The sequence below is a fragment of the Crocuta crocuta genome, unplaced genomic scaffold, assembly GCF_008692635.1.
Source record: "Crocuta crocuta isolate KB4526 unplaced genomic scaffold, BGI_CrCroc_1.0 scaffold267, whole genome shotgun sequence".
NCBI classification, from domain to species: Eukaryota; Metazoa; Chordata; class Mammalia; order Carnivora; family Hyaenidae; genus Crocuta; species Crocuta crocuta.
Window position 1 is genome coordinate 1,960,191 of NW_027531899.1, and position 26,809 is coordinate 1,986,999.

The 26,809-nt window shown below is 50.2% G+C and overlaps 3 protein-coding genes and 1 non-coding gene across 5 annotated transcripts in view; 1 reads left to right on the forward strand and 3 right to left on the reverse strand.

Moving 5' to 3' along the window:
• Positions 1 to 1,387, forward strand: part of GGN (gametogenetin) — a 3,863-nt gene extending 2,476 nt beyond the window's left edge. For both annotated transcript variants that reach the window (XM_077773925.1, XM_077773926.1), the window contains exons 2-3: positions 1 to 327; positions 1,207 to 1,387. The exon at positions 1 to 327 is cut by the window's left edge and continues 1,482 nt beyond it. In XM_077773925.1, the coding sequence (XP_077630051.1) occupies positions 1 to 327; positions 1,207 to 1,324 (445 nt within the window). In that variant the 3' untranslated portion in view covers positions 1,325 to 1,387. The remainder of the gene's footprint in view (positions 328 to 1,206) is intronic.
• Positions 1,388 to 1,875: 488 nt separating this feature from the next.
• PSMD8 (proteasome 26S subunit, non-ATPase 8) lies at positions 1,876 to 9,152 on the reverse strand. The gene is made up of 7 exons (XM_077773894.1): positions 8,763 to 9,152; positions 7,774 to 7,846; positions 7,561 to 7,663; positions 5,756 to 5,921; positions 4,690 to 4,790; positions 3,168 to 3,279; positions 1,876 to 2,434 (listed from the first exon to the last, which is right to left on the reverse strand). Exons 1-7 carry the CDS (start codon positions 9,123 to 9,125, stop codon positions 2,297 to 2,299), a joined length of 1,056 nt encoding a protein of 351 aa, XP_077630020.1. The 5' UTR covers positions 9,126 to 9,152; the 3' UTR covers positions 1,876 to 2,296.
• Positions 9,153 to 15,557: 6,405 nt separating this feature from the next.
• On the reverse strand, positions 15,558 to 15,662 carry LOC144239770 (U6 spliceosomal RNA). The gene has a single exon (XR_013337479.1). It is a non-coding gene; the product is annotated as a U6 spliceosomal RNA (small nuclear RNA).
• A 2,696-nt stretch (positions 15,663 to 18,358) lies between these two features.
• Positions 18,359 to 26,809, reverse strand: part of CATSPERG (catsper channel auxiliary subunit gamma) — a 26,960-nt gene continuing 18,509 nt past the window's right edge. Inside the window, 10 exon segments of the mRNA XM_077773854.1 lie at positions 18,359 to 18,892; positions 18,975 to 19,074; positions 19,164 to 19,256; positions 20,249 to 20,338; positions 20,643 to 20,738; positions 20,883 to 20,946; positions 21,148 to 21,304; positions 26,327 to 26,383; positions 26,474 to 26,554; positions 26,677 to 26,798. Of these exon segments, the coding sequence (XP_077629980.1) occupies positions 18,599 to 18,892; positions 18,975 to 19,074; positions 19,164 to 19,256; positions 20,249 to 20,338; positions 20,643 to 20,738; positions 20,883 to 20,946; positions 21,148 to 21,304; positions 26,327 to 26,383; positions 26,474 to 26,554; positions 26,677 to 26,798 (1,154 nt within the window). The 3' untranslated portion in view covers positions 18,359 to 18,598.

The following is a 26,809-nucleotide window of genomic DNA, read 5'->3' on the forward strand; positions in this document are numbered from 1 at the left end:
GCCGCCGCTGCCTGTGCCCGCGCCCATCAAGGCCCGCACGCGCAGGAACAAAGGTCCCCGCGCAGCCCGGGGTGCAACCCGCGAGGATGGAGCCCCGGGAGATGGTCCCCGAGAACGTACTGCAGCCACCGTGACTGACAGCGGCGGTGGAGGGGGTGGCGGCGGCGGCGGCGGCGGGGGCGGGGCTCCTCCTCCAGCTGGGACGGCTAACTCGGGCAGCACCGCACGCCACTGGCCGCCCTTCCAGGTGCTTAACTCTTGTCCCTGCAAGTGTTACTGCCGCCACCAGCCGCGTCATCGCCGTCTACCACGCAACGTGTCTGCCTGGTGAGGGGAGGTCGTCGGGGAGTAGGGAGGGGAGAGATACCTCTTAAAGTCCTGAATCCCACCTTCCTGGATAGAGACCCATTTAGCTTGGTATCCTGACTCCAGCTGAACCATGACCCCTTCCTTAGCTGTATCTCAAACCCAGCTGAGCTCCAATCCCTCTGGACCAAGAGGAAACTTGACACCATACTGACCCATGACAAGGGAGAGGGAACACCTAGGCCCATCCTCTCTGTTGAGATCTCCAAGCTGACCCTTGGCCCTGTGACCTTCTGGAGCCATCAGGGAGGGAAGCTGGTGCCAGCTGGCCTGACCCTATTTAAGGCCCGGACCCTGTCTTGAGTTCACTAAGAAGGACCATGTCCCAAGCTTTCCAGGGAGAGGGACAGGGGAGATGAATGCATGCCTCCTAAATCCTGGCCCAGCCCCTCACACTCCTGACCCCTCCAGCCTCTCCTCTTTACTCTGGGACACAAGGCTTTGATGCCCTTCCCACCCCCACCCCCTACCCCCGGTCCTTGTGCTGCAGAGGGTACACCTGACATCTGAGTCTTCAGATCCAGAGTGCAGTCTTCAGGTACACCCCCCTCCCCGCCCACACACACTGAATCTCAGGGTCTGGTCATCAGGCTCCATCTGCCCTTGGTTCCTGAGACTCTCTGCTCTGGACCCCTTGGGGTCCAGTGAAGGCAGAACAGGTTGAGGGGATGCTCAGAACACAGAATCACCAACCCTTAAATGTAAATGGATACAGCCTTGCCCTAGACTGCTTTTGTGATCCTCAGACATGGCCCCTCATACAGCTGGGGAAAGTGAAAACTAGAAGGGATAAGGGCCCAGCCCCCTGGCCATGCCCTGCTGATTCTACCCTCCCTCTAGGCTGAGCACGCCCACCAACCACCTGAGCGAGCCGCCATGGGTTGCCACCATCAAGCTGGCTGGCTCCCTGGTGGCTGGGCTGGAGCACTACGATTTGCAGGCCACCCATTCCAACTGAGTCGTCTGCTCAGTGCCCTCCGCCTCCCCCTCTCTGACAATAAAATAACCATCCAGACGTCTAGCTACCTCTCAGTCACTTGCTTAGGGTCAAAGGGATGGGATGGGGAGGGCAGAGGTCTCCGGGACAGCAGCACATCCTGGACACAGGGACACCGGGCCCAAAACAGCAGGAAGAGAGGGGAGGCGGGAGGTTCCACTGATCCAGCATCCGGACTGACGGGGATGACAGTCTCATTACCCTTAACCCCATCGGCTCCATTTGAGCTCATCTGGTGCCAAGTTCAGATGTAGAGCACAAATCACTCTGGAAAGCAGGGGTGATCATTCCTTTCACAGCGTGGAGAGGGCACTCTGGCTCAGCCAGATCTGGACTCTCCCTTAAAATACCTTCTTGAGAACTTCAAGGCAGGAAACACAGGCTGGGGGTGGTACAGGAGGTCGTAAGTCACCGCACTGGCTCAGGAAGGGTGGGGAGCAGGGCAATCCCAGGCCGGGGCCCATACCGATGGTCTCAAACCCGTAGCCCACAAACGGGTTCCATTTCGTAGGTCATGTAACAAACTGGTTTAATTAATTGCAAACATTTTTAAAAATTGGATGCTTCACCCCCTTCGCTGAAAAACTCGTGCCTTGGCCTGGCCTCCCTGTGTGTCCACAGCTGGCTGCCACAGTGCCTCCGCCTGGGACCTGCGCTGCTCCTCCTGCAACTGGGCCCCTTCAGTGGGCAGCTGTCTTGAGGCCCTGAGCAATGGCCACTGGACAGAGGCCGACTCAACAGAGGGTCGTCTCAGACCCCACAGGGCCCCCACACTTCTAAGTTCTTCAGAGATAAGGAACTTGTCTCCCCACCATTCTGCCCGGGGAGACAAGGGCCTAGAAGAGAGAATGTCGATCCACCTTTATTGGGGGGAACCCTGCACTGTAACTGCTTTAAATAACGCAAGCCCTGCCCACCCCAGCGCCTGGTGGCTCAGACGATCATCTCCAGCTGCCGGGCGTACTCGATGACCTGTTTGGCCAGTTCCGTGGAGGGAATGGTGGTATCTTCTGGCTTCTGCTGCTGGCTGGCAAAGCTGTAGTAGTTGTTGAGGCCCAGAACCCACCCTCGCTGCAGAAAGGGAAGGATGATAGATGGGTGGGGTGATCACACAGGCCCCCTCCCCACCCCACAGAGCTAGCACTTACCAACGTGGGCCTGGCTCACTTTCCTCACTAACCCTACTCTACCCGCACAACTCTAGACCGGTAACTTCACCTCTCTGTGCCTCAGTTTCTCCACGTTTGAGACACGGACTCTGATCACACACCTTTCTGGGTCTGCTACAAGGGAGGATTCAGTACATCAACGCCTCTAAAGCACTGAGAAGTGTTTGGCCCAGATGAACGATCACTAAAGATCAGCTGTCACCATCGGTCAAATTCAATTTCACCTCTTCCACTCTGCTCTCACCCTGCTCAGCGACCGGGGTCACTACACTGCAAGCACAAGCCATCTCTAGGGGGCACTGCTCCTGCATAAATCTCCCAGGCCCAGTGAGGCCCAGTCTGGTGGAAAAAAGCTGCAGCTTCCAAAGAATTCTGTTAAGGAGCAGAGCTCAACAGGTACTGTGCTGCAGCGGCCACCTCCACCTGATGCCAGGTGCCGTGCTCATCCCACATGTTAAAGTCTAGCTCCACTCTACAGATCAGGAAACTGAGGCTCAGGGAAGTTCAGCAACCAGCCTGAGGTCACACAGCTGGATTTCAACCTGTGCAATCTTGCTCCAGCGTCCCTCTAGGCCACCCCACCCTGCTGTGAGCACACCCCGGCGCCCCAGCCCCTTGCCCTAGGCCCCAGCCACCTTCTTGGCGTAGTCCGTCATCTTTTTGGGTGTGTTGAAGAAGAGGATCCGGGTGGCCTCAGTGAAAAGGATTTTCTCATAGGCCTTCTCGATGCACCCGGCAATTTCATCCCTGGGGAAAGATGAGGCTCTCATTACTGAGCACAGACAACTCTGCAGGCCTTGTCCTCCCTGGCCTGACATGAGTGAGCTCCGAGCTTTCAGTTCAGCACTGATGGCTGAAACATGCTACCTCCCCTGCTTAACCAAGGCTTGGAGAGGGGGAGTAGCTTGACCAGCACTGCAAAGCCAGGGCCACAGAAGGGTCCAGATCTCTCAGACCCCTGGGCCCTCACTCTTGAATCCCACTCCCAGCCATGAGGACTTCAGGCTGTCTGAAACCCAGCCCGGGATTCCCGTGAGGGTATCTCTTTACAGAACACCCCCCCCCCAAACACAAAAGGGTGCTATACCCCATTTCTAGATCTCACCCTGAGAGCGTTCCTTGCTACTACTGTTATAGAGGTACCCAGATCAACACTGAAGCAAAGGATCAAATCGCTGAAATGGAAGGAGTGTTTAGCTCCAGGGCAAAAACAGTGACAGGGAATGTGTGCATCCATTTCGGAGGCATTTTCTCTCTTAGACCCAGTGGTAGGTAAGCAGACACTCATTATGTTACTCCCTGTTCACTCTGGAGAGCCAAAATATTTCTTAATTGCCATCCTAAACTCATTATTTTTTAAAAAATTATTTNACTCCCACCACATCTTGGGGCTCAGTGTTGCCATCCAAGAAATGGAAACCCATCTCAGCCTGGCACTCTGCCTTCATGAACTAGCTCCACCACCACCCGGACCCTTTTAGTCCTCAAGGCACATGGAAATGTCATGCCCACCCACCCGGGTGAGGTCACTTGTGCACGCAGCAACCCCCGAGGGGCTAGTGGGTCTCCATGGCCCCATTCTTTTTTTTTTTTTTAATGTTTTATTTATTTCTAGGAGAGAGAGAGAGACAGCGTGAGCAGGGGAGGGTCAGAGAGAGAGGGAGTCAGAGACTGAAACAGGCTCCAGGCTCTGAGCTGGCAGTCAGCACAGAGCCCGACGCGGGGCTCGAACCCACAAACCGCGAGATCATGACCTAAGCGAAAGTTGGACGCTTAACCGACTAAGCCACCCAGGCGCCCCATCCATGGCCCCATTCTAAGGAAGAAGAAACTGAGGGTTCCATAGTCTAGGTGAGCTGAGGCGAGGTCACGTGCCTCGTGGGCTGGAGCACTTCTACAACAGGTAGCTGGCTTCTTGTCTGCGGAGCGCAGTCCGGGTGCCAAGCCCATGCCTGGACACATATGGGCACACGGATTAATGGCCCCGAGCGAGACGAGGGCTGTCTTCCACAATCTCGTGACCAGTTCCGGTTCATACACAAAGAGAACCGATATGCCCATCTTCCCAAATGGCCAGAACGGGATTCAACTTGGGGCTTTCTGACTCCAGAGTCCAAGCTCGTTCCGAAGCCCACAGGACCCTGGCCCCTCACACACCTGATAGTGTCGAGCAGGATGTCAATGAAGAAGGTGTAGCTCTCGGCAGGGATGTTGCCTTTGGCCAGGAACACCTTGTTATAGCTGCCCTCCATCAGGTACTGTAGACGTAGGGGGGGGTGGAGAAGAGCATGAGGAAGTGGTAGGGGGCTACAAGTTGAGGCCTCACCACATCCCCAGTGCCTTCGCAGTCCCCTCTGCTAGAACACCCTTTGCCATACAGTCATGCATTCCCCAGGCCGACTAGGCACCTCTTCTTCCAGGAAGCCCTCCTGGGTTTGGACACGTACACACACACATTCCTTCCCCAACCTGCCTTGGACCGGTAGCTAACCATCTTATCTATTCTCCAATCACAGGAGACAGAGCTGGATCCAAGCTCATTCCTCCACTCCTCTTCTCAAAGCTGTGCTGCCCGCCATGACTGCTCTCTCCCCCACCCTCCCTGCACAGCAAAACCCTCCCACGAGACCTCAGCTCTAGGAACTCCTTCCTAACCTCAGGTACTACGGCTCTTCCCCAACCATGCTCACCTCGTTCTAGAAATACTGTCCTCTTTGCTCTCCCTCAGTCACGCCAGGCTGGTTTCTGCCTTTGGACCTTGGACTGGCTACTCCCTGTACCAGAACCACTTCCCCCGCAGGTGTCGTATGGCTGGGTTCTTCACCCCTTTCAAGTCTTCCTTGAATTTCACCTTTTCGGCACGGCCTTCCCTGACCACCCTTATAAAAAATTGATCCCTCCCCCGACTCACCACCCTCCTTGCTACTTTTTTTTCTCCGTAGCACTTCACACCCTGACAGACCACATGGATTACTTCATCTTTTTATGTACTGTCTGCTTCCTCAACTGAATGCCATGCCCGTCACGGATTTCAGCCTGTTTTGCCTGCAGTAGAGTCTGAAAACCCACCACAGTGCCTGGCACATGGCTGGGGCTCAACAGCTGCTGGACAAATTGGGCCAATGAGTCAAGACGGATGAACCCAGCCCATCCCTCCAGGAAATCTTCTCTAACGTGCCTGCGCCACCGCCTCAGGCCTGCTGCTCCCCATTCCCCGCCTCACCTGCTCCAGGGACACGGGATGCTTGATGTATACGTTGGTCTGGATGTCCTTGGCAGGCAGCCTCTCCAGCTCTGTGTGGAACTCAGCCACCCGGTTCTGGGACAGCAGGAAGAGGAGGTTGAGGCCCAGGAGCTGGTGCATGTAGGCTGACTCGGGGAGCTGCTCCCTGTGGATGGGGCGGGGGGCCGACAAGGTGAGGAAGGCTTCAGCGCCTAGGAGCCCCACCTCCTCGGGCTCCAGGGACCCTGATGACTGCCCTGTGCTGTCTCCTTGGAGAAGTTTCGGGGCCTGGGTATTCGGATGAAACTGAAACCCAGAGAGGCACGAAGTCACAAGTCATATGGGCCCAGGCAAGTGACTTTATTTCAGTAAAGTGACTCAGCCTCCGTTTCTCCAACTGTAGAATGAGTACTACCATGGCATCCATCTCATAGAAGGTGAGTCAAACAAATGTGGGTTGGGGCGCCTGGGTGGCTCAGTCGGTTAAGCGTCCGACTTCAGCTCAGGTCATGATCTCATGGTTCATGGGTTCGAGCCCCACGTCGGCCTCTGTGCTGACAGCTAGCTCAGAGCCTGGAGCCTGCCTTTGGATTCTGTGACTCCCTCTCTCTCTGACCCTCCCCTGTTCATACTGTCTCTCTCTCTAAAATAAATAAAACATTAAAAAAAACAAACAAACAAATGCGGGTTAAGTGAATTAAACGACTTAATCCAAGTAAAGTGATCAGAACAGTACATGGCTAAAATAAATATTGTAGGAATGTGAGCTACGATTATGATATTAAGAATTATCACTCTTCCGTTAAGAGGAAAACTGAGCCTTAGGAAGGTGAAGTCATTTGCACAAGATCACATAATCAGGAAGTGGTAAAATGACTTTCAAACTCAGGTTTGTCTGACTTCTGATGTCAAATTCTTTTTTTTCTTTTTTCTTTTTTTTTTAGTTTATTTATTTTGAGAGAGAGTGCAAGTAGGGGAGGGGCAGAGAGGGAGGGAAAGAGAGAATCCCAAACACACTCTGAGCTTGATCCCACCAACAGCGAGATCATGACCTGAGGTGAGATCAAGAGTCAGACGCTTCACCGACTGAACCACCCAGGCGGCCCTGATGTCAAATTTTTCATAATTAATCCACACAAGCACCACTGAGTTAAAAAAAATCATTAAGTTTCATATTCAACACATATCCGCCAACCTCTGCTCTGGGCCCAGCCCCATGCTAGCCAGTACTGGAACACAGCAGTGACCACGCCCCTCTGCCTTCTGGAGTCCAGTGGGAGAGACAGGGGCAGAATTGGGGGAGGGACAGGCAGAGGGGTCGGGGGGNAGGAAAGCATTCAGTCTGGAGCCTGAGGGCTACGGAGAGCCATTATAGGTCCCAAGTAGGATCCTGACGTTGGTCCAACTTTAGTGACGCAAAGATTCTACTGGCTGCCACGGGGGCTGAACCCAAGGGGGCAAGGCTGGAGCCGGGGCGAGTGAAAGGTGACAGCGGTGACGGTGGGGAGTGGAAATGTAGCGTGCGAATGGGGAGAAGGGAACAGACTGGAGGCCAACAGAGACTGGACGGTACAAGCCCAGGACAAGGATATCCAGTGCAACCGCCTGACCCTGCAGCCTCTGGAGACAGAGCGAGGCAAACAGGGGGTTCCCAGGCGAAGGAAGATGACCTGAGTGGCTGGAGCAGCAGTGATGTAAAAAGGCACCTGCATGGCTCAGTCGGTAGAGCACGCGCGACTCCTGATCTCGGGGGTTGTGAGTTCAAGCTCCACAAGCGGTGNATGAGGGGCAGGACCCATCCTCACTTGTAATCAAAGTAGTAGCACTTGAGCTGGGCCATGTAGCGTTCGAAGGAGGGGATGTCCTTGCGCAGGATGCTCCACTGGGCCCCAATCTCCAGAATGTCTCCTGTGGGTGACAGGGCAGGCTCTCAGGCGGTGACCGAGTCCCTCTCCTGACCACCACTCCTCCCATCACCCCCAGCCCATCACCCCCCACCAGCCCCTATTGACACTCACGGGCCAGAATGAGCTGCTGTTTGGTCAGTTTGGTCCCCGTGGTTGGCAGGAAGTTGAGCTCCAGAAGAACCAACTGACAGGGAGGGCAGGGAAGGAAGCAAGGACAAAGATGGGACTTCAGAACAGGTTACTTACCTTTTCCAAGCCTTAGTTTTGCCATCTAGGAAATGGACCTAATTATCATCCCTGACTCAGAAGGTTGTTTTGAGTTTTAAAGGAGTCGGGCCTCATAAAGCACTCAGAACAGGGCCCGGGCACACTGAGTACCCGCTGAGGAGACCTCATGTTACAATATTAATAGTCCCACTAGGTAAACAGGAGACACACCCAGGCCTGACTCAAGGCAATGGGGNGCCAACGTCCCCCCCATAGTCCAGCCCCCAGGTCATTTCTGATCCCACACACCTCCCTCAGGGACTTGGCCCAGCCCACAATACTTGCACTCTTTCCCAAACACGGTTGGTCTGAGGCACTCTAAGCACCATTCTGGTCCTCTTCTAAAAGAATATTTTTTCTAGGTTCTGTCCTCAAAACTCAGCTGCCCCCTCCCATCCCCACAGATGCGTCCTTAAGCTCCAGATCTCTGATCCTGACTTGATCTGGTCTAACCATAATACACTCCTCAGCTCAGGCTTCTTTCATCACCCTGTCGGGGCCTCATTCCCCACCTGATCTCGTCAAGAAGCCGCCATGAGAAAAACTCCGGTACTCCCACCCTGCCCCTCCAGCCAGCTAGGCCTGGCCTAGCCAGAATGTTAACCTTTCACTCGGTTGTACCATAACACTTTCCATCACACCTTCCCTCCATCCCGCGTGGGGCCGTATTTGATCCGTTCCAAACCCCCCTCATTTCTTCACCCCTGTAAGCCCGCACTCTGGCAGTTCCGAGTCCCTCACCCTACTGGATCCCCCTGCCCGCGCTGGTCTGGCCCGCGGCCGGGAACTCGCCTGGGTCTAAACACCTCGTAGAGGCCCCTACCGAACCCTACCTTGAGACGGCCCAGCTCTTCACCGCACTTGCTAAGATTGGGGCTCTTGCGGTTCCACTCGCCCTTAAGTTGCTCGTACATGCCGGCCGCAACCTGCAAGACCGCGCCCGAGGCCGCCGCAGGCCCTGAGCCCGAGGCGCCGGGCGCCCCGTTCACCGCCGCGGCCGCCATCTTCCGTGATGCGGCAAACTTCCTGCCCGACTTACGGCAGCGATGCCGAAAGACTCTCGCCCGGCGGAAGTGGGGCCGAGAGGTGGAGCCCAGAGCTGGGGGCGGGGCTACGGCTGCTCGCCTCCGCACGCCGCGATTAGGGTTCAGTCGCTCCCGGGGAGGGGCCCTTGGGGCCCGGCCCTTAATGAACATGTCAGCCAGAGCTCCGCCTCCGCTGTCATTCAAGATGGTGACCGGAAGTCCGCTCCTGCCCTAACTGAAAATGGCAGAGGTCGCAACGGCTCCCCACCTCCCGTAACCAACATGGCTGCTCTGGCTTCAGCCTGGGCGTTCCGGACCCGTACGTTTCAGTCTTCGAGGTTCCACCTTCACAGAAGCTTCCTTAAGCCAGGAGGGGGCGATGGTAGAGCTGTGCCGTCGTTTCCATTTTATAGACGGCGGCATCACTGTTACTAGATCGTATAGCCTCTTTTTCCTGCCAGTTGGCTAACGGATAAGAACTAGTTTTTTGTTGCTTTAGTTTGCATTCACATAGTAATGACGTTGAATTAACTGTTTACTGAGCGTTTGGATTTCCTCTTTGAAATTTTTTTTAACACTTCTTTTTTTAAGTTTATTTATTTTTGAGAGAGAGAACAAGCACAAGTTGGGGGGCGGGGAAGAGACTCTAAGTGCGGAGCCAAGTGCAGGGCTTGAAATCATGAACACCGAGATCATAACCTGAGCAGAAGTCTATGAGCAAATGTCTGTAACTTAATGGACTGAGCCACCTAGGACCCTCTCCTTTTTGAAATTTTTGGTGTGGTCCTTTTCCTATAAATTTTTAAGTACTTCTGTATATTGAAGATAAAACATTTTGTTTTTTCCGTTGCAACTATTTTTTTGCTCTGTTGTTTGTTTTCTGAATATATATATATTTTTTTACTTAAAATTTTCTATGCAAATTTTTTAAATGTTTATTTTTGAGAGAGAGAGAGTTAATAGGGGAGGGGGTGCAGACATAGAATCTGAAGTGGGCTCTGTGCTGATAGCAGAGAGCCTAATGCAGGGCTCAGACCCACCAACTATGAAATCATGACCGGAGCAACTGAGCCGAAGTTGGATGCTTAACCGACTGAGCCACCCAGGTGCACGCTATGAAATTTTTTTATTTGTACTTTTATTTATTTAAAAAAATTTTTTTAACATTTATTTATTTTTGAGAGACAGAGCAGGAGCAGAGGGGGTCAGAGAGAGAGGGAGACAGAGAATCCCAAGCAGGCTCCAGGCTCCGAGCTGTCAGCCTAGAGCCCCACTCGGAGCTCAGACTCATGAACCAGGAGATCATGACCTGAGCCGAAGTCAGCTGCATAACCGACTGAGCCATCCAGGCGCCTCTGTACTTTTATTTGTTTTTATAAAGATTTTAAGTAATCTCTACACCCAATGTGGGGCTTGAACTCAGAACCCCGAGATCAATAGTCACATGCTCCACCAACTGAGCAAGCCAGGTGTCCCTTAATTTTTTTTAATGTTTTTTATTTTTATTTTTTTAAATCTTTTTATTTATTTCTAGAAGAGAGAAAGAGACAGCATGAGCAGGGGAAGGTCAGAGAGAGAGAGATACAGACTCTGAAATAGGCTCCAGGCTCCGAGCTGGCAGTCAGCACAGAGCCCAACGCGGGGCTCGAACCCACGAACCGCGAGATCATGACCTAAGCGAAAGTCGGACGCTTAACCGACTAAGCCACCCAGGCGCCCCTAATGTTTTTTATTTTTGACAGAGAGACCACAAGCAGGGGAGGTGCTGAGAGAGAGGGCAACAGAGGATCCATAGTGGGCTCTATGCTGACAGCAGAGAGCTGGATGCGGGGCTTGAACTCACAAACTGTGAAATCATGACCTGAAGTTGGTCATTCAACTGACTAAACCACCCAGGTGTCCCATTAATTTTTATTTTCATATAGTCAATTTATGTAACTCTTCCTTTGTGACTTTTGTGCTTTTTGTCTTGCTTAGAAGTTCTTCCCATGCCAAAGTAAAACAAATATTCTCTAATTTTCCCTTTAGTTAAATAATTGTTTTTCCACACGTAATTTTTATTAATCTTGAATTCACATTTTGTGAAGTAGGGATCTAAATTTGATTTCACCTTCATAGTCAATTTTTCCAGAACCATTTGTAAAATAAACCATTGCTTTCCCACCAAAATGAAAGACATTTGTGTCATATTAAAATCTCTTTGGGGCACCTGGGTGGCTCAGTCGGTTAAGCGTCAGACTTCAGCTCAGGTCACAATCTCATGGGTTCGAGCCCTGCATCGGGCTCTGTGTTGACAGCTCAGAGCCTGAAGCCTGCTTCGAATTCTGTGTCTCCTTCTCACTCTGTCCCTCTCCCACTCATACTCTGCCTCTTGCTCTCAAAAATAAATAAGCATTAAAATAATTTTTTAGGGGCGCCTGGGTGGCTCAGTTGGTTAAGCATCAACTTCGGCTCAGGTCATGGTCTCGTGATTCATGGGTTCGAGCCCCGCATCGGGCTCTGTGCTGACAGGTAGCTTAGAGCCTGGAGCCTACTTCAGATTCTGTCTCCCTCTCTCTCTGACCCTCCGCTGCTCATGCTGTCTCTCTCAGAAATAAATTAAAAAAATATTTTAAAAAATTTAAAAAAATTTTTAATACAGTCTCTTCAATAATCAGACATAATTTAAGTCATTTGTTATATTCTACCGTTCTATATTTATTCTTTGTAAATACCATACTATATGTATGTTTTTGAAGTGAAAATCAGATAAATAAAATTAGCGCTTTTAAAATGAACAGTTTGGGGGCGCCTGGGTGGCTCAGTCGGTTAAACATCCGACTTCGGTTCAGGTCATGGTCTCATGGTTCGTGGGTGTGAGCCCCACGTCACGCTCTAGCCAGCTCAGAGCCTGGAGCCTGTTTCAGATTCTGTATCACCCTCTCTCTCTCTGACCCTCCCCTGCTCATGCTCTCTCTCTCTCTTTCAGAAATAAATAAAACATTAAAAAAAATAATAAAAATAATAAAATGTGTTCATTGGTGCCATTTAGTACATTTACCATGTTGTACAAATACCACCTCTACCTCCAAAATATTTTTGTCACCACAAAAGGAAACACCAGGTCCCTTAGGCAATTGCTTCCCATTCCCTACTTTTTCCTTGCCCCTGGTAACCACTAATCTGCATTCTGTCTCTATATTCCTCTGTTCCGAATATTTTCTGTAAGTGGAATCACATGATATGTGGCCTTATATATCTGGCTATTTTCACTTAGCCTTTTTTTCATGTTCATGGATGTCACAGCATGTATCTGTATTTCATACTTTTTATGGATTAATAATATTCCATTGTATGGATATACCATAATTTGTTTATCCATCCATTGATGAATATTTGAGCTGTTTTCACTTATTGGCTTGTGAATAGTGCTGATATGAGCATACATGTATGTGTACTTGTTTGAGAGCATGTTTTCAATTCTTTTGGGTGATAAACCTAGGAACGAAACTGCTGGATGATATAGTAATTCTATGTTTAACTTTTTGAGGGACCACCAAACCATTTTCCACAGCAGCTGAAGCATTTTATTTTCCTACTACCAATGTATGAGTGTTTCAATTTCTCCATGTCTTTGCCAACCCCTGTTGTACCTGTTATTTAAATTAGTATAGATATTCTAATGGGTATGATGAGATATCTCACTATGGTTATTTTTTTAATGTTTTATTTATTTCTGAGACAGAGAGAGACAGCATGAGCAGGGGAGGGTCAGAGAGAGAGGGAGATACAGAACCTGAAACAAGCTCTAGGCTCTGAGCTAGCTGTCAGCACAGAGCCCAACGCGGGGCTCAAACCAATGAACCGTGAGATCATGACCTGAGCTGAAGTCAGATGCTTAACTGACTGAGCCACCCAGGCGCCCCTCACTATCATTTTTGTTAAGGTTTTATTTTTAAATAGGCTTCACACCCAATGTGAGGCTCAAACTCATGACCCTGAGATCAAGTGTCACATGTGTTAAAGACACCTGAGTGGCTCAGTAGAGCCTAAGCATCTAACTTCAGCTTAGGTCATGATCTCGAGGTTCACTAGTTCAAGCTCCACGTCAGGCTCTGTGCTGACAGCTCAGAGCTTGGAGCCTGTTTCAGATTCTGTGTCTCCCTGTCTCCCTTTCTCTCTGCCTCTCCCCTGCTCACACTCTGTGTCTCTCTCCTCTCTCTAAAAAAAAAAAAAAAAAGAACAAAGTTGGAGGTCTTATCCTTCCTAATTCAAAGCTGCAGAGCTAGAGTAATCAAAACAGTATGCTGGCGGAGCCTGATGAGGGGCTCAATCCCATGACCCTGGGATCATGATGTGAGGCAAAAACAACTGAGCCACTCAGGCACCCCCAACTTTGTTCTTCTATTTCAAGATAGTTTGAGCTATTTAGGGCCCTTGGAAATTCCATACCAGTTTTAGGATGGGTTTCTCTATGTATGCAAAATTGCCAATAGAATTTTGATAGAGATTGTATTGAATCTGTATATCATTTTGGGCCTTATTATGGGCTGATATTCCCTCAGCGTGTAAATGTTGAAGCCCTAATCACCCAGTACCTCAGGGTGTGGGTGTATTTAGATATAGGGCCTTTAGGGAAGTGATTAAGTTAAAATGAGACCAATTAGGGTGGGTTTGACAGGAGTCTTTATAGGAAGAGGAAATCTGGACACACAGTCACACACTAGGGATGTGACCATACAGAGAAAGGACTATGTGAGCACAGCTATTGGCAAGTCAAGGGGACAGTCCTCAAAAAACAAACCTGCTGACAGTTTGATCTTAAACTTCTAAGCCCCAGAATTGTGGGAAAATAGATCTCTGTTGTTTAAATACCCAATCTGTGGTATTTTTTTTATGGGAGCCCTTGCAAACGAATACAGGTAGTACCATCATCTTAACAATATTAAGTTTTCCAATTCATGAACATGGGATGTCTTTCCATTTGTTTAAGTGCTCTTTAATTTCTTTCTGTAAAGTTTTGTGTTTTCAGTATACAGGTCTTTTACCTCTTTATACAAACTTATTCTTAAATATTTTATTCTTTTTGAAGTCGTGAATAGAATTGGGGTTTATTTTGAAATTTCCTCTTCAGAGTGTTCGTTGATAGTGTGTAGAAATGCAAGTGGTTTTTGTGTGTTGATTTTGCATACTGCAAGTTTGTTGAGTTCACTTGTTAGCTCTAACAGTTTGTGTGTGTGTGTGTATTCTACATATAAGATTCTGTCGTCTGCAGTGATACCTTTGGTTCTTCCTTTCCAATTGGGGTTCCTTTATTTTCTTTTTCTTGATTAATTCCTCTGGCTAGAACTTCCAGTATTATGTTAAGTAGAAGCGGGTATCCTTGATTGTTCCTGATCTCAAGGGAAGGCCTTTCAGCCTTTCACTACTGAGTATGATGTCAGCTATGGGATTTGTATATATTGCTTTTATCGTGTTAAGGAAAGTTCCCATCTAATCCTAGTTTATTTACTGTGTTTAGTATAAAAGAGTGTTTTGTCAAGTGTTTTTTTTCTGCATCAATTGAGATAATAGTTTTATTTCCTTCATTCTACTAATGTGATGTGTTATACTGATTGCTTTTTGTGTTTTGAACTCTTACATCACAGTCATAAATCCCACTTGCTCAGAGTGTATGATCCTCTTAATGTGCTGCTGAACTTGGTTTGGTAGTATTTTGTCGAGGATTCTGGTGTTTATATTCATGAAGGATATTGGCCTTTAGTTTTCTTATCTTGTAACGTCTTTGGCTTTGTTATACAAAAGGGTAAGAATAAGTTGGAAATGTTCTCTCCTGTATAAGTTTCCAGAGGAGTTTGATAAGAATTAGCGATAATTTGTCTTTGAAAGTTTGGTAGAATTCACCAGTAAAGACATCTGGTTCTCGGCTTTTCTTTGTTGGAATGTTTAAATACTTTCTTTTTAAATAATCTCTTCACCCAACTTGGGGCTCAAACTTATAAACCTGAGATCAGCCTGAGCGGATCAAACTGAAGCCAGCCAGGCGCCCCCTGTTGGAACATTTTTAGAATTACAGATTCAATCTATTTCTTCTTAGTCGGTTTTAGTAGTTTTTGTTTCTTAGGAAAATTTCCATTTCATCTAAGTTATCTCATTTGTTAGCATACAGTTGTTCATAGTATTCTCTTATAATCATTTTTGTTTCCATAAAGAAGAAGTGGACCACTGTTTTTATTCATTTTCTAAAGATTGTATTTTTAAATATTTTTTAAGTTTATTTATCTATTCTAGGGGAGGGGAAGAAAGAGAGAGGAAGGAGAGAGAATCCCAAGCAGGAAATTTGCTGTCAGGACAGAGCCTGATGCTAGGCTCAATCTCATGAACCGTGAGATCATCAGCTGAGCCAAAATCAAGTCAGATGCTCAACTGACTGAGCCACCCATGTGCCCCTAGAGATTTTAAGTAATCTCTACACCCAACATGGAGCTCAGACTCACAACCTTGAGATCCAGAGTCGCATGCTCTACTGACTGAGCCAGCCAGGTACCTCTGGATCATTGTTTTTATTTTTTTTTTCTTTTCTTTTTTTTTTTTTTCCAAATCAGTACAGCTTTTATTGCATCTAAAAATATGGAACGCTTCACGAATTTGCGTGTCATCCTTGCGCAGGGGCCATGCTAATCTTCTCTGTATCGTTCCAGTTTTAGTATATAGCACTGGATCATTGTTTTTAAATTCAATCTGCCAGGGGCGCCTGGGTGGCTTAGTCGGTTAAGCGTCCGACTTTCGCTTAGGTCATGATCTCGCGGTTCGTGGGTTCGAGCTCCGCGTAGGACTGTATGCTGACTGCCAGCTCAGAGCCTAGAGCCTGTTTCAGTCTGTGACTCCCTCTCTCTCTGACCCTCCCCTGCTCACGCTGTCTCTCTCTCTCTCCTAGAAATAAATAAAACATTAAAAAAAAATTTTTTTTAAAAATTCAATCTGCCAGTCTCTGCCTTTTATTAGGACACTTTAACCCAGTATTTTTAGTTTTATTAAGACATGTTTTGGGGCGCCTGGGTGGCTTAGTCGGTTAAGCGTCCGACTTTCGCTTAGGTCATGATCTCGCGTTTGTGGGTTCGAGCCCCACGTCGGGCTCTGTGCTGACTGCCAGCTCAGAGCCTGGAGCCTATTTCGGAGTCTGTGTCTCCCTCTCTCTCTGACCCTCTCTCGCTCACGCTGTCTTTCTCTCTCTCTCCTAGAAATAAAAATATTAAAAAAAAAAAAGACATGTTTTATGACCCAACATATCTTCTATTGTGAAGAATGCTCCATGTGCACTTGAGGAGAAACCACATTCTGCTGAAGAAAAGAGATATTCCATAGAGCGAACGTGTCCCCCGCCCCCAATTCACATGTCGACATCTAATCCCCAATGTAATGGTATTAAGAGGTGGACCCCTTGGGAGCCCTCATAACTGAATGAATGCCCTTAGAGAGACCTCAGAGATCTCCTTTACCTCACCCAGCAGGTGAGGACATAGCAAAATCAAGGCCATCTATGAACCAGGAAGCAGGCTCTCACCAAACACTGAATCTGCCGTCACCTTGATCTTGGACTTCCAGGCTCCACAGGCAGTGAAAAATAAATTTCTGTTGTTTGTAAGCCACTCAGTTTATAATATTCTGTTATAGTAGCCTGAATGGGCGAAGACAGGATATAACAGGGTGTTATTACATTTTCCCTCATTGCATCAATGTTATTAACTTTGTTGATGAGTCTTTAACTGTGATGCGTCATACTGCTTGACTATCCCTGACCTCTCTCTTGAGCCCCAGATCTGAAATTCCTGCAGGCCTTTTGGATGGCCTCCTCCAGAAGTCTCTCAGACCTTCCATACCGGCCAAGACCCCAAAGGCCCCAGTCTGTCCCCCAAATCTGTTCCTTCTCCCTGGTCTTCATCTCAGAGACAGCCTTCTTATCCCTCAGTCTTGAGGTCAGAGCTCTGGACCTTTCCTTAAATGCCTCCTTTGCTCCCACTTCCTTCACAGCCCTCTAGCCCAATGGCCTGCTCGCTAGGGTTTCTGGGCATCTCTCCCAGGTGCCCCCTCCTCACCACGCTACACCAGGCCTTGGTCTAGCCCCATCCTCTTCTGCCCAGTCTCTGGACTACTACCTCCCGGCACCTCTGCGTCCAGTCCTGAGCTGTCCTCTATAGGAGCATCTTCCTACGTCTAACCATATCCTTTGGCCTTTCAGCCCTGAGTACTCCTCTGATCATTTCTAAGCTCCAAAACATGACTTCAGTGGCCTTGCCCGCTCTTGGAGCTGTGCTATCTCATCATGGACAAGCTGGTCCAGCCATCTGCCCTGATGCCCCTCAGAGTATGTGCCCCCTCGGCCTCTACTCCTAGACAGGGTTGGTCAGAGAACCTCCAAGAAGTGAACCTCACTTCACCCAAGATCTCTGGTGAAGGGTTGATGTTGAACTTGTTGGGGGGACAGGGGGTAGAGTACAAGGTGCATTTGTTTTATTGGGGCTTTTGGTTTTTGGTTTTTTGCCTCTCAGTCTTTTCCTTCTTGATAGCACATTTTTCTTATAAGGACTGTCCTTAAGAGGTTAGGGCGGGACTGCCCTCAGCTCCTGGGGTGCGCTCCAAATGGCTTAAACCTCTGGCAGTGTGAGTAGTAAAGTGGTGAGTTCAGGACCCACCCCCATCCAATCTGAGTGACTGACTGGGACTTGCCTAGGAATGTTGGATTCCAGCCCCTTTCTCTGGACAATCAAATATGTGGATGTGCAGCCTCAGACTGTGAAGGGGACTAGCCTGAGGTTAGAGACCACACTCAGAGGAGGACAGATCAGGGAAAGCTACAGAGAAATGGAGCCAGAGTCCTATAGACATTGAAGACTTCTGGATCAAACTGTACCTGAAGCCTATATTATTAAAGCCCATAAATTACCATTTCTATGTAGGCCATCTGAGTGAAATTTTTGCTACTTGCAACTAAAACAAAAATCCTGGAGCGCCTGGGTGGCGGTTAAGCATCTGACTTCAGCTCAGGTCATGATCTCATACTCCGTTGAGTTCGAGCCCCACATTGGGCTTGGTGCTGACAGCTCAGAGCCTGGAGCCTGCTTCAGATTTATGTCTCCCTCTCTCTCTGACCCTCCCCTGTTCACACTCCACGTCTCTCTCTCTCAAAAATAAATAAACATTAAAAATAAACCAAATATCCTAACCTCTCCAGAGTCCCCTCCGTAAGCTAGGCACCAAATAGGGATTGAAACTCAAAATATTTAATGACTGGCACTAAAGGTGAGCACTGAACAATACTGCAAACCATGGCAACGCGCCTGGGTCATGGAAGGCCTTGCTGGACAGTGGGGAGGTTGGGGGCAGCCCAAGGAAGGGCAGAGTCACCAGGCACACAGAGAAGCTGCTACTTACCGGCCGGCACACAGGATTTTGACTTTAATGACCGATACGGCTGTGTGGTACAAACTAACTGAACATGAGTACTTACAAGGGCCCACAGCTGATTCTGAAATGAGGATTTAGGTCTGAAGAAGTGAAAACTGACGCAAAACAGAAAAGGGCCTGGGACGGGTGACAGTTGCATTTGCAAGATGGCCCAGGAAGTGAGGGGAGAGCATGGGCGGGGGTGGGGGCAGGCAAGAGGCTCAGGTAATCCAGTGCTTCTTCTTCTTCCTCTTCGAGGTTTCATCAGGTGCACGCGGCTTCGCCTCTTCCACTGTGGAGCTGACACTGCGGGAGACTCTGGAGCTGACCGTGGATCTGCTCTCAGAGGTGTCACTTAAAATTCTAGGAGAGGAGGCATAAGAGTAGTAGGACTCTGACATGATGATGTTGTTGATCTTCCAGCGGAAGCTGTTCCAGGCCTTCACCATAAGAGGCAGCAGGAGGCAGAAGATGATGTAGAGGGTCACCAGGCCAATAAACACGCAGGATGACACCTGCAAGCACCACGCGACAGGCTCAGGTGGGCAGCCTCGGAGCCCGGCACCCCTCGCAGGGCAGCTCCTCGCAGCCCCTCACCATGAGGATGAAGAAGGCCCGCTTGGCACTGAGTGGCAGCCCATGGATATGCAGCAGGAAGACAAGCTGGTAGTCACAGTAGGTGCTCTTGTCCACACCTCTGCGGGGATATGGGGTTCAGGCCTGGGGTAGGAGTCGGGGACCCCAGAGGAAGCCCCCCAGTCTACCTAGGACCAGTGCCTGGCTCACCTGTTGCTCACCAACACCCTGAAGAAGAACTCGGGGGCGAAGATGGTATGGGGGATGGTGTCATAGCACGGGGAGTTCTCCAGACACAGCCACCTGGGGACCCAAGTTCAGGCAACGTGTGACATACAAATCATGCGTAGCACATGCCAACCTCTGATTTCTCCCTCCAGCCCACAAAGTCTCGGTGAGCACCAACGAGATGCCATCTCATCCCTTCTTCCTTGATTCATTCGTCCAATATGGCTGACTCCATGCCTACCATGGGACAGGCTGTTGACTCGTTCATTCCCTCCTGTCTTAACATCTCCGTCTGTGATTCCGCCATTACTGTGCGGATTATGTGTCTATCATGTGCCAACTCCTCATTTATTCCTTGTTGCTCTCATTCCTTCATCCCACAAATATACCTTGAGTGCCTACTAGGCACAAAGTCACATCTCCATCCATTTATTCTTTCCTTTATTCATTTATTTGATAATGAATTGCATTTGATAAATGCAAGTTGAATACTGACCAGGTGCAACTTGTTACTCTGTTTATTCATTCACTTCCTCATCTGCTCACGGCATTGTTTTCTTCCTTTCACTGAGCCAAAAACCATTGAGTTCCTATATACTAATCTGTTCCTCTCTTGTTTTATTCATTCATCCTGACCTCCATTCAAATGCCAAGAAATGCCTACCATGAATGAATGAATGAATTTGTTCATTGTCCCATTCAACAAATACTATGTTTAGTCCTATCAGGACCTGGACCTATGAGGGAGACAGACCATACAAGAGACAGTGACAGCCTAGAGGGGTCCCTGCAGGCATAAGCAGGGATGAGAGGACGTGGGAGCCAATACCCCATTCAGAATCGTCAGAAAAGTCCCCCCTGGATGAAGGGACATCTGAACTAAGGCCTGAAGAAAGAGTGAGAGGGGCCAGCACTGCAGACGAAGAGTCAGCCCCATTTGAGGAGCGCGAAGACGGTCAGCCTGGCTTGAGGCTCACGAGTCTCCCAGAGGCAGAAGGGATGCCCAGCCCAGGCCAACTCTGGGCAGGTGGGGAATTCGGGGACCAGGAGCCAAGTGGCGCACTCACTCGATGCCCAAGCTCTGGTGGGACAGGATGTTGAAGGCCGAGTCCTCGGTGGTCGTTGTGTTCTTGGTGGTCCAGATGAGGCTGTCAGTCCTGTGCAGGACGGGTAACCTCAGTTGGGACCGAGCAGGGCGGGGGAGCCCGGCCTCTGCTGCAGGCGCAGAGAGAGGCAAGAAGCCAGAGAGGCTGGCTCTGTGGGCAGTTGCGGGAAGGGGCAGGAGGAGCCTCGGGGGGCGGGGCCTCACAGCATGGGCGGGGCAAGCATTTGTGCCATCCTGGGAGCCTGTGTCTGGGGCAGAGCCCCGGATACCAGGGTGGGTGGTGCCTGCAGGGAGGGTGAGGTCTGTGGCTGGGAAGCAAGAGAGGGCGACCATGGGCCAGGGCCCGCAGCAATTACTTGTCCAAGGGGCTGTTGAAGCGGTAAATCTCCTCCTCGCTGTATTCCCTGATGTTGTCCAGGGTGGGCCCGCCGCCTATAATCTTCAGCACATAGCTGCCAGGTCAAGAGGTGCATGGGCTGGCTTCGGTGTCCAGAGCCCTGCGTCACCTCTCCCATACAGCCCGCGCTCTGTCCCTGTGGCCCGCCCTGCCCCCCTCCCCAAACTCCTGTCAGTTGCTGGCTTGGCCACGTCTTTACCTGCCCTGAAAACTGCCCGAATCTCCCGTCACCAAATCTTGGATCAAGAAGAAAGGGTAGAAGACTGTGGGGCCGGGGGGAGATCAGAAGGAGGAGACATTAGCTTTTGGCCGGAGAAGCAGAGGATGGAGGGGAGGAAGGAGAGAGGAGAGGACCGGGGGAGGAGCGGAGGATGAGTGAGGCGGTGAGCGAGCAGCGAGGGAAGGCGGGCAGCGTGGTGCGGACAGAGGGCAGTGAGGATGAGGCGAGGGGGCGGGACACGCACTATCACGGAAGAGGAAGCAGGGCATGTCGGGGTCCACCTTCACGCAGTCAAAGTAGTGTTTGTTCTGTAGCTGGTTATAATGCAGTGTGGTGAGGATGTCGAAGGCCAGGCGCTTGCCAGGGGGGCAGCCGATAAGCACTGGGACCATCAAGTTGCCCTAAGTGTGAGGAGAACAGTCTTACATGGAGGGGGGGAGGGAGGACACCCCCCCCACAGCACCATGTCCTACCAGGCTCACCCTCATCATTGCCACTTGATCGTTATTATTGTTAAAACAATAACTGCAAAGTTTATGTAGCTCTTACTGTGTGCAAGGCACCGGGTGATGTTCTAAGCACTTCGAACTCAAATTTAACCCTCAGAACACGCCTGGCATGGTACAGTATTAATAGCTCCATTTCAGAGAATGGCAACAGTGAGGCACAGAGAAGTCAAGCCATTTACTCCTCACCCGAAGCCACGCCTCACGTGGTAGAGAGCTGGAATGGAAACTGAGGCAGGATGGTTCCAGCTGCCTCTAGGAAAAGACATGCAAAACCACTAACACCCACACCCATGGGGCCGCCACCTCCTTGGCAGACTGCACAGGGCTGGGGGGCGGGGCCTGAGATCTGGGAGGAGCCCGGGATGGGGGTCAGGACTCAGGGAATTCCCATGGCATTGTCTTCAGAATGAACAGCCTCTGGCCCCTTTGGGGGGTAGGGTCCGAGGGTTTTATCCAAGCGCCAAAAGGACGTGGGCATCCAAAGACTGTGGCCTGGGGGTGACGGTGACTGGAGAGGGGTCAGTGGCCATTGACGAAGTAGTACTTCGCATGCTAGGCCCGGGCCCAGGATTTTACAGCCCTTAGCCACTCACTCCCTGGGAGGTCTAATGGGCGTCTCAGAGTCAGTTTACCCACAACCCATCTTGGTTAACGGTGCCTCATCTCTCTGTCTTACACCTACACCATCCAGACATCCTGCGGTCTCTAGACTTCAAAACAGAGCCATCCTCTCCGCCTCCCCCCTGCCCCCCTCCCCCCACTCTTCACCTCTTNCGTCCTGCCCAGCCTTGTTTCCTCCCTGGCCTCCCTGCCCCCGCCCCTCCCCCCAGTCCGTCCCTCACACGCAGCCTGTGAACACTCAAGTCCACTAGGCCTCAGGTGTTCTGCCTCCCTTACCCCATTTCATCTCTCTCCCACTTCCCTCTGGGCTCGCCCTGGTCCAGCCACAACTGAGCCTCCCTTGAGTCTAACGCGTGAAACGTGTTCCCACCTCCAGGCCTCTCCACCATCCATCCCTCTCCGTGGCTCACCTTTCTGGCACATGACCACATGGCTCACCTCCTCCCCGCCTTCACGTCTTTGCTCAAATGTTTCCTCCTGGGCCAGGCCTTCCCCAAACCATCCTATGGAAAATGCTAACCTCCCCCATGCCCCCTGCCTGCTTACATCCCCCCAACCATTCATCACCTCTGACACACAATATCTTTTATCTTCCTTATTGTCTGACTCTCCGCTGTGGGTTGAATTGTGTGTCCCCAAAAGATACGTTGAACTCCTAATCTCCTGGTGCCTGCCAAGCCGGCCGGATTTGGGACAGGGCCTTTACATGTGTAATCAAGTTAAGATGAGGTGGCGCAGGGTTGATTAGGCCGGGCCCTAATCCAGTGACCAGCATCCTCATAAGAAGAGGAAAATTTAGGGGCACCTGGGTGGCTCGGTCAGTTAAGCCTCCAACTCTTGAGCTCAGCTCAGGCCATGATCTCTCAGTTCGTGAGTTAGAGCCCCGCGTTGGACTCTGCCCTGACAGTGGGGAGCCTGCTTGGGGTTCTCGCTCTTCCTCTCTTTCTGCTCCTCCCCCACTCATTCTCTCTCTCTCTCTCTCAAAATTAATGAATAAACTTTAAAAATAAGTTTAAAAAAAGAAGAATGAGGAAATTTGGATACAGGCACACAAGGAAAATGCCTTGTGAAGATAGAGGCAGAGAGGGAAGTGATGTATCTAGAAGCCAAGGACTGCCAGCACCGGCCAGAGGCCAGGAGAGAGGCCTTGCAACACATACTCCCTCGGAACCACCCGAGGAAACCAACCCTGACGTCACAGCCCTGGCCTCCAGAACTGGGACAGAAGAAACATTCTGACTAGTGGTAATTTGTTACAGCAGCCCCAGGAAGCAAACACACTCCCCTCCCACCCCCCCCCACCCCCCCGGACCNTTGTTCACGGCTCTAATTCCAGCACCTAAAACAATGCTGGCATGTAGTAGGCGCACAGCCAGCACCGGCGGAAGGAATGAATACACTCTGTGCGCAACGAGTGAAATCAAATCTATTCCCAGTCTACCCCTTGACGCCAGCCTCATTCTCCCATGGAGGGAGGCCCGTCTCTGGGGCTGGCCTGCTGAGAGATGCTCCCAGCCTTTATTCATCCAGCCAAATTTGATTGAGTACCTCTTTGTTTTTTTTATGTTTATTTCGAGAGAGAGAGCGCGACAGAGCACGAGTCGGGGAGGGGCAGAGAGAGAGGGAGGCACAGGATCCAAAGCAGGCTCCAGGCTCCGAGCTGTCAGCACAGAGCCCAACGTGGGACTCGAACTCACGAGCCCTGAGATCATGACCTGAGCCAAAGTCGGATGCTTCACGGACTGAGCCACCCAGGAGCTCCGACTGAGCATTGATTATGTGCAAATTAGTTTGTTCTTTCCTTCATCCAACATATTTACAGATCAAAGACCCACTTGTTCATCAGTTAGCTTCAATTTCCATTTTTTCCCCCAGCATTGGGAGCCAGAGAGAGGCTCCAAGACTTCCAAATACACATCCTTCAGAGCACCTGGCTGGCTCAGGAGGTTGAGAGAGCGTCTGACTCTTGGTTTCGGCTCAGCTCATGATCTCATGGTTAGTGAGTTTGAGCCCCCTCATTGGGCTCCGCGCTGATAGGGCAGAGCCTGCTTGGGATTCTCTCTCTCCCCCTCTCTCTCTGCCCCTCCTGCGGTCTCTCTCTCTTTCTAAATAAATACATACATACATACATACATATATAAATAACAAAAACCCAAATACACGCTTCTTGATCTGGTAATTTCGGGGGTGGAGAAAGAAGGAAGAGAAACCAGAAAGACTCCTGCCTGGAAATACGAAGAAAAGCTCAGACTATATGCCCCTTCAGCACCTTTACCTCCTTGTCTGTTCAAAAAAAAGCACTGATATGGGGCGCCTGGGTGGCTCAGTCGGTTAAGCGTCCGACTTCGGCTCAGGTCATGATCTCACGGTTCGTGGGTTCGAGCCCCACGTCGGGCTCTGTGCTGACAGCTAGCTCAGAGCCTGGAGGCTGTCTTCGGATTCTGTGACTCCTTCTTTCTCTGACCCTCCCCTGCTCACGCTGTCTCTATCTCTCTCTCAAAAATAAATTAAACATTAAAAAAAAAAAAAAAGCACTGATAGGTTTTCTTTAAACTTTAATTTTTAGATGGGTAACACACACACACACACACACACACACACACGCAGAGTGAAAAGTATCACTTCCATTCCTATTCCCCAACTGTCCTGCCTCTCTCCCACCCCTGAAGAGCAAAGCACTATAAGGACTTTCTTCATGCAAATAAAAGCCAACGTGAATATATGCTCTCAGTGCACCTCTTCCATGCTAATGACCTATACACACTGCTCTGCACCTGCTTTTTTCTCTTAAGAATAAAATACACTTTGGGGTGGCTGGGTGGCTTAGCTGGTTGAGCATTGGACCTCGGCTCAGGTCACAATCTTGCAGTTTGTGAGTTCGAGTCCCGCATCCGGCTCACTGCTGTCAACGAAGAGCCCACTTCAGATCCTCTGTTCCCCCCCTCTCTCTGCCCCACCTTGCTTGGTGGGGCAACTCTCAAAATAAATACAACATTTTAAAAAAGAACAACATATGCTTTGGAGACTATTTTGTATGAGTATGTGGAGACCTTTGTCCCTTCCCCACCTTTTTTTTTTTAACAGCTGCATAATTTTCCATTGCATGGATGCACCCTAATTTACTTAACCACTCCCCTATTAGTGGACATTTAGGTTGTTTCCAATCTTTTGCTGTAACAGTATGTTACAGATTAGATTTCCAGAAGGGATCTGTGGGGTCAAAAATAAGGATCTTAACTTTGACCTTCTGGGGTTACGATAAAGAGGAAAATAATGCGTATCGCCAGGCTGTCAGGAACACACTTATTGGGTGCTGAGGTCAGCCACTCCTCCCTGCTCTCCTCTCTCCCTGCAAAGGAGGGGGGTGGCTATTACAACCTTTGTTTTTATTATTACATTTTTAAAAGTTTATTTCTTTATTTTGAAAGCGAGAGAGAGAGAGCATGAGCAGGACAAGGGCAGAAAGAATCCCAAGGAGGCTCTGCACTGGTCAGCGCGGAGCCCGATGCAGGGCTCAAGCTCACGAACTGTGAGATTCTGACCTGAGTGGAAATCCAGAGTCAGATGCTTAACTGACTCAGCCACCAGGCACCCCTACAATCCCTTTCTTTTTCTTTTCTTTTCTTTTCCTTTTTTTTTTTTTTTTTTTTTTTCTTTTTCTTTTTTTTTTTTTTTTTTTTTTTACTGTCCTGGGTTATACCAAACCAGGAGGGAGGAGCAAGCAGGGCCCATGTCCTGGCGAATGGGCAGGGAAGTGGGTGGGAACAAGGCATCTGGGTTAAGTCCCTCCTTTATCACTTACTAGCTCCTTGGGTTACTCTGAGCAGATGTCTGCACATCTCTGAGCCTCAGTGTCTGTCTCTGGGCAAAAGGGATATTGCATGTGTAAGCAAGTGAGGAACTAAGGACACCATGGGAGTGAACGATGCATGTGTGACTGGGGAAATGAAGAGCCACGTGTGAAAGAAGGGCCAAGCTGGCGCACATGACACCTTTGTGCCATTTGGGAACAAAAGCCCAGTGTCGTAGATGCTTTACTTTTCCCTGCAGAAAAATATTAGAAGGAACATGCAGGCCTGGGTGCAATCTCTACAACCGTAGAGGCAGCCCTTTCTGGAAACATGAATGGATGAAAAGAGTGAGTGGATGTGTGGGTGGGTGAACGAACGAAAAGGAAGAAATTATGAATGCATTAGAGGGATTTCCCAGGGGAGACTCAGAATCAACCCTGTTGGGCCTCGACGTAGTCCCTTCCCTCCTAGTATAGGGCCCAGGACTCCCAAAGTCCAATACTTGCATGCGGGGTCCCTGGTGTGTGTTCTGGAAGCAATGCCCGACCGCGCCCGCCACCTGAGGGTAAGAGCAGGTGATGATGGCGGACCCCGTGGGCTCAGTCTTTCCCCTCCTCCCGTATCCCTCCCTTCCAGACTCGGACCGAACCTTGAGCAACATGGAGGTCTCCATGAGGTGGTGTCCACTAAGGCCCTGGTCAAAGCAAGCCCTTTTATCGTTGAGCGTAACCTGGGGTTGGGGGCCGAAATGAAGGTGTCACCAGGCCTGCCTGAGGACCCGGGGCGGCTCTAAAGGTCCCCTGCGCCAGCAGCTCCGCCCCGCCTCGGCACGCCCTCCGCGCGTTGTCTCACCCTGAAAAGCACCGAGTTGCGATTAATGAGGACCTTCTGTTTCACCTCCGCCTCAATGCAGCTCGGGTCGGCCAGCATCACGCCCAGGTACACTTTGCTCTGCAGCTCTTCGGCCGTGAACACTGCAAGCACC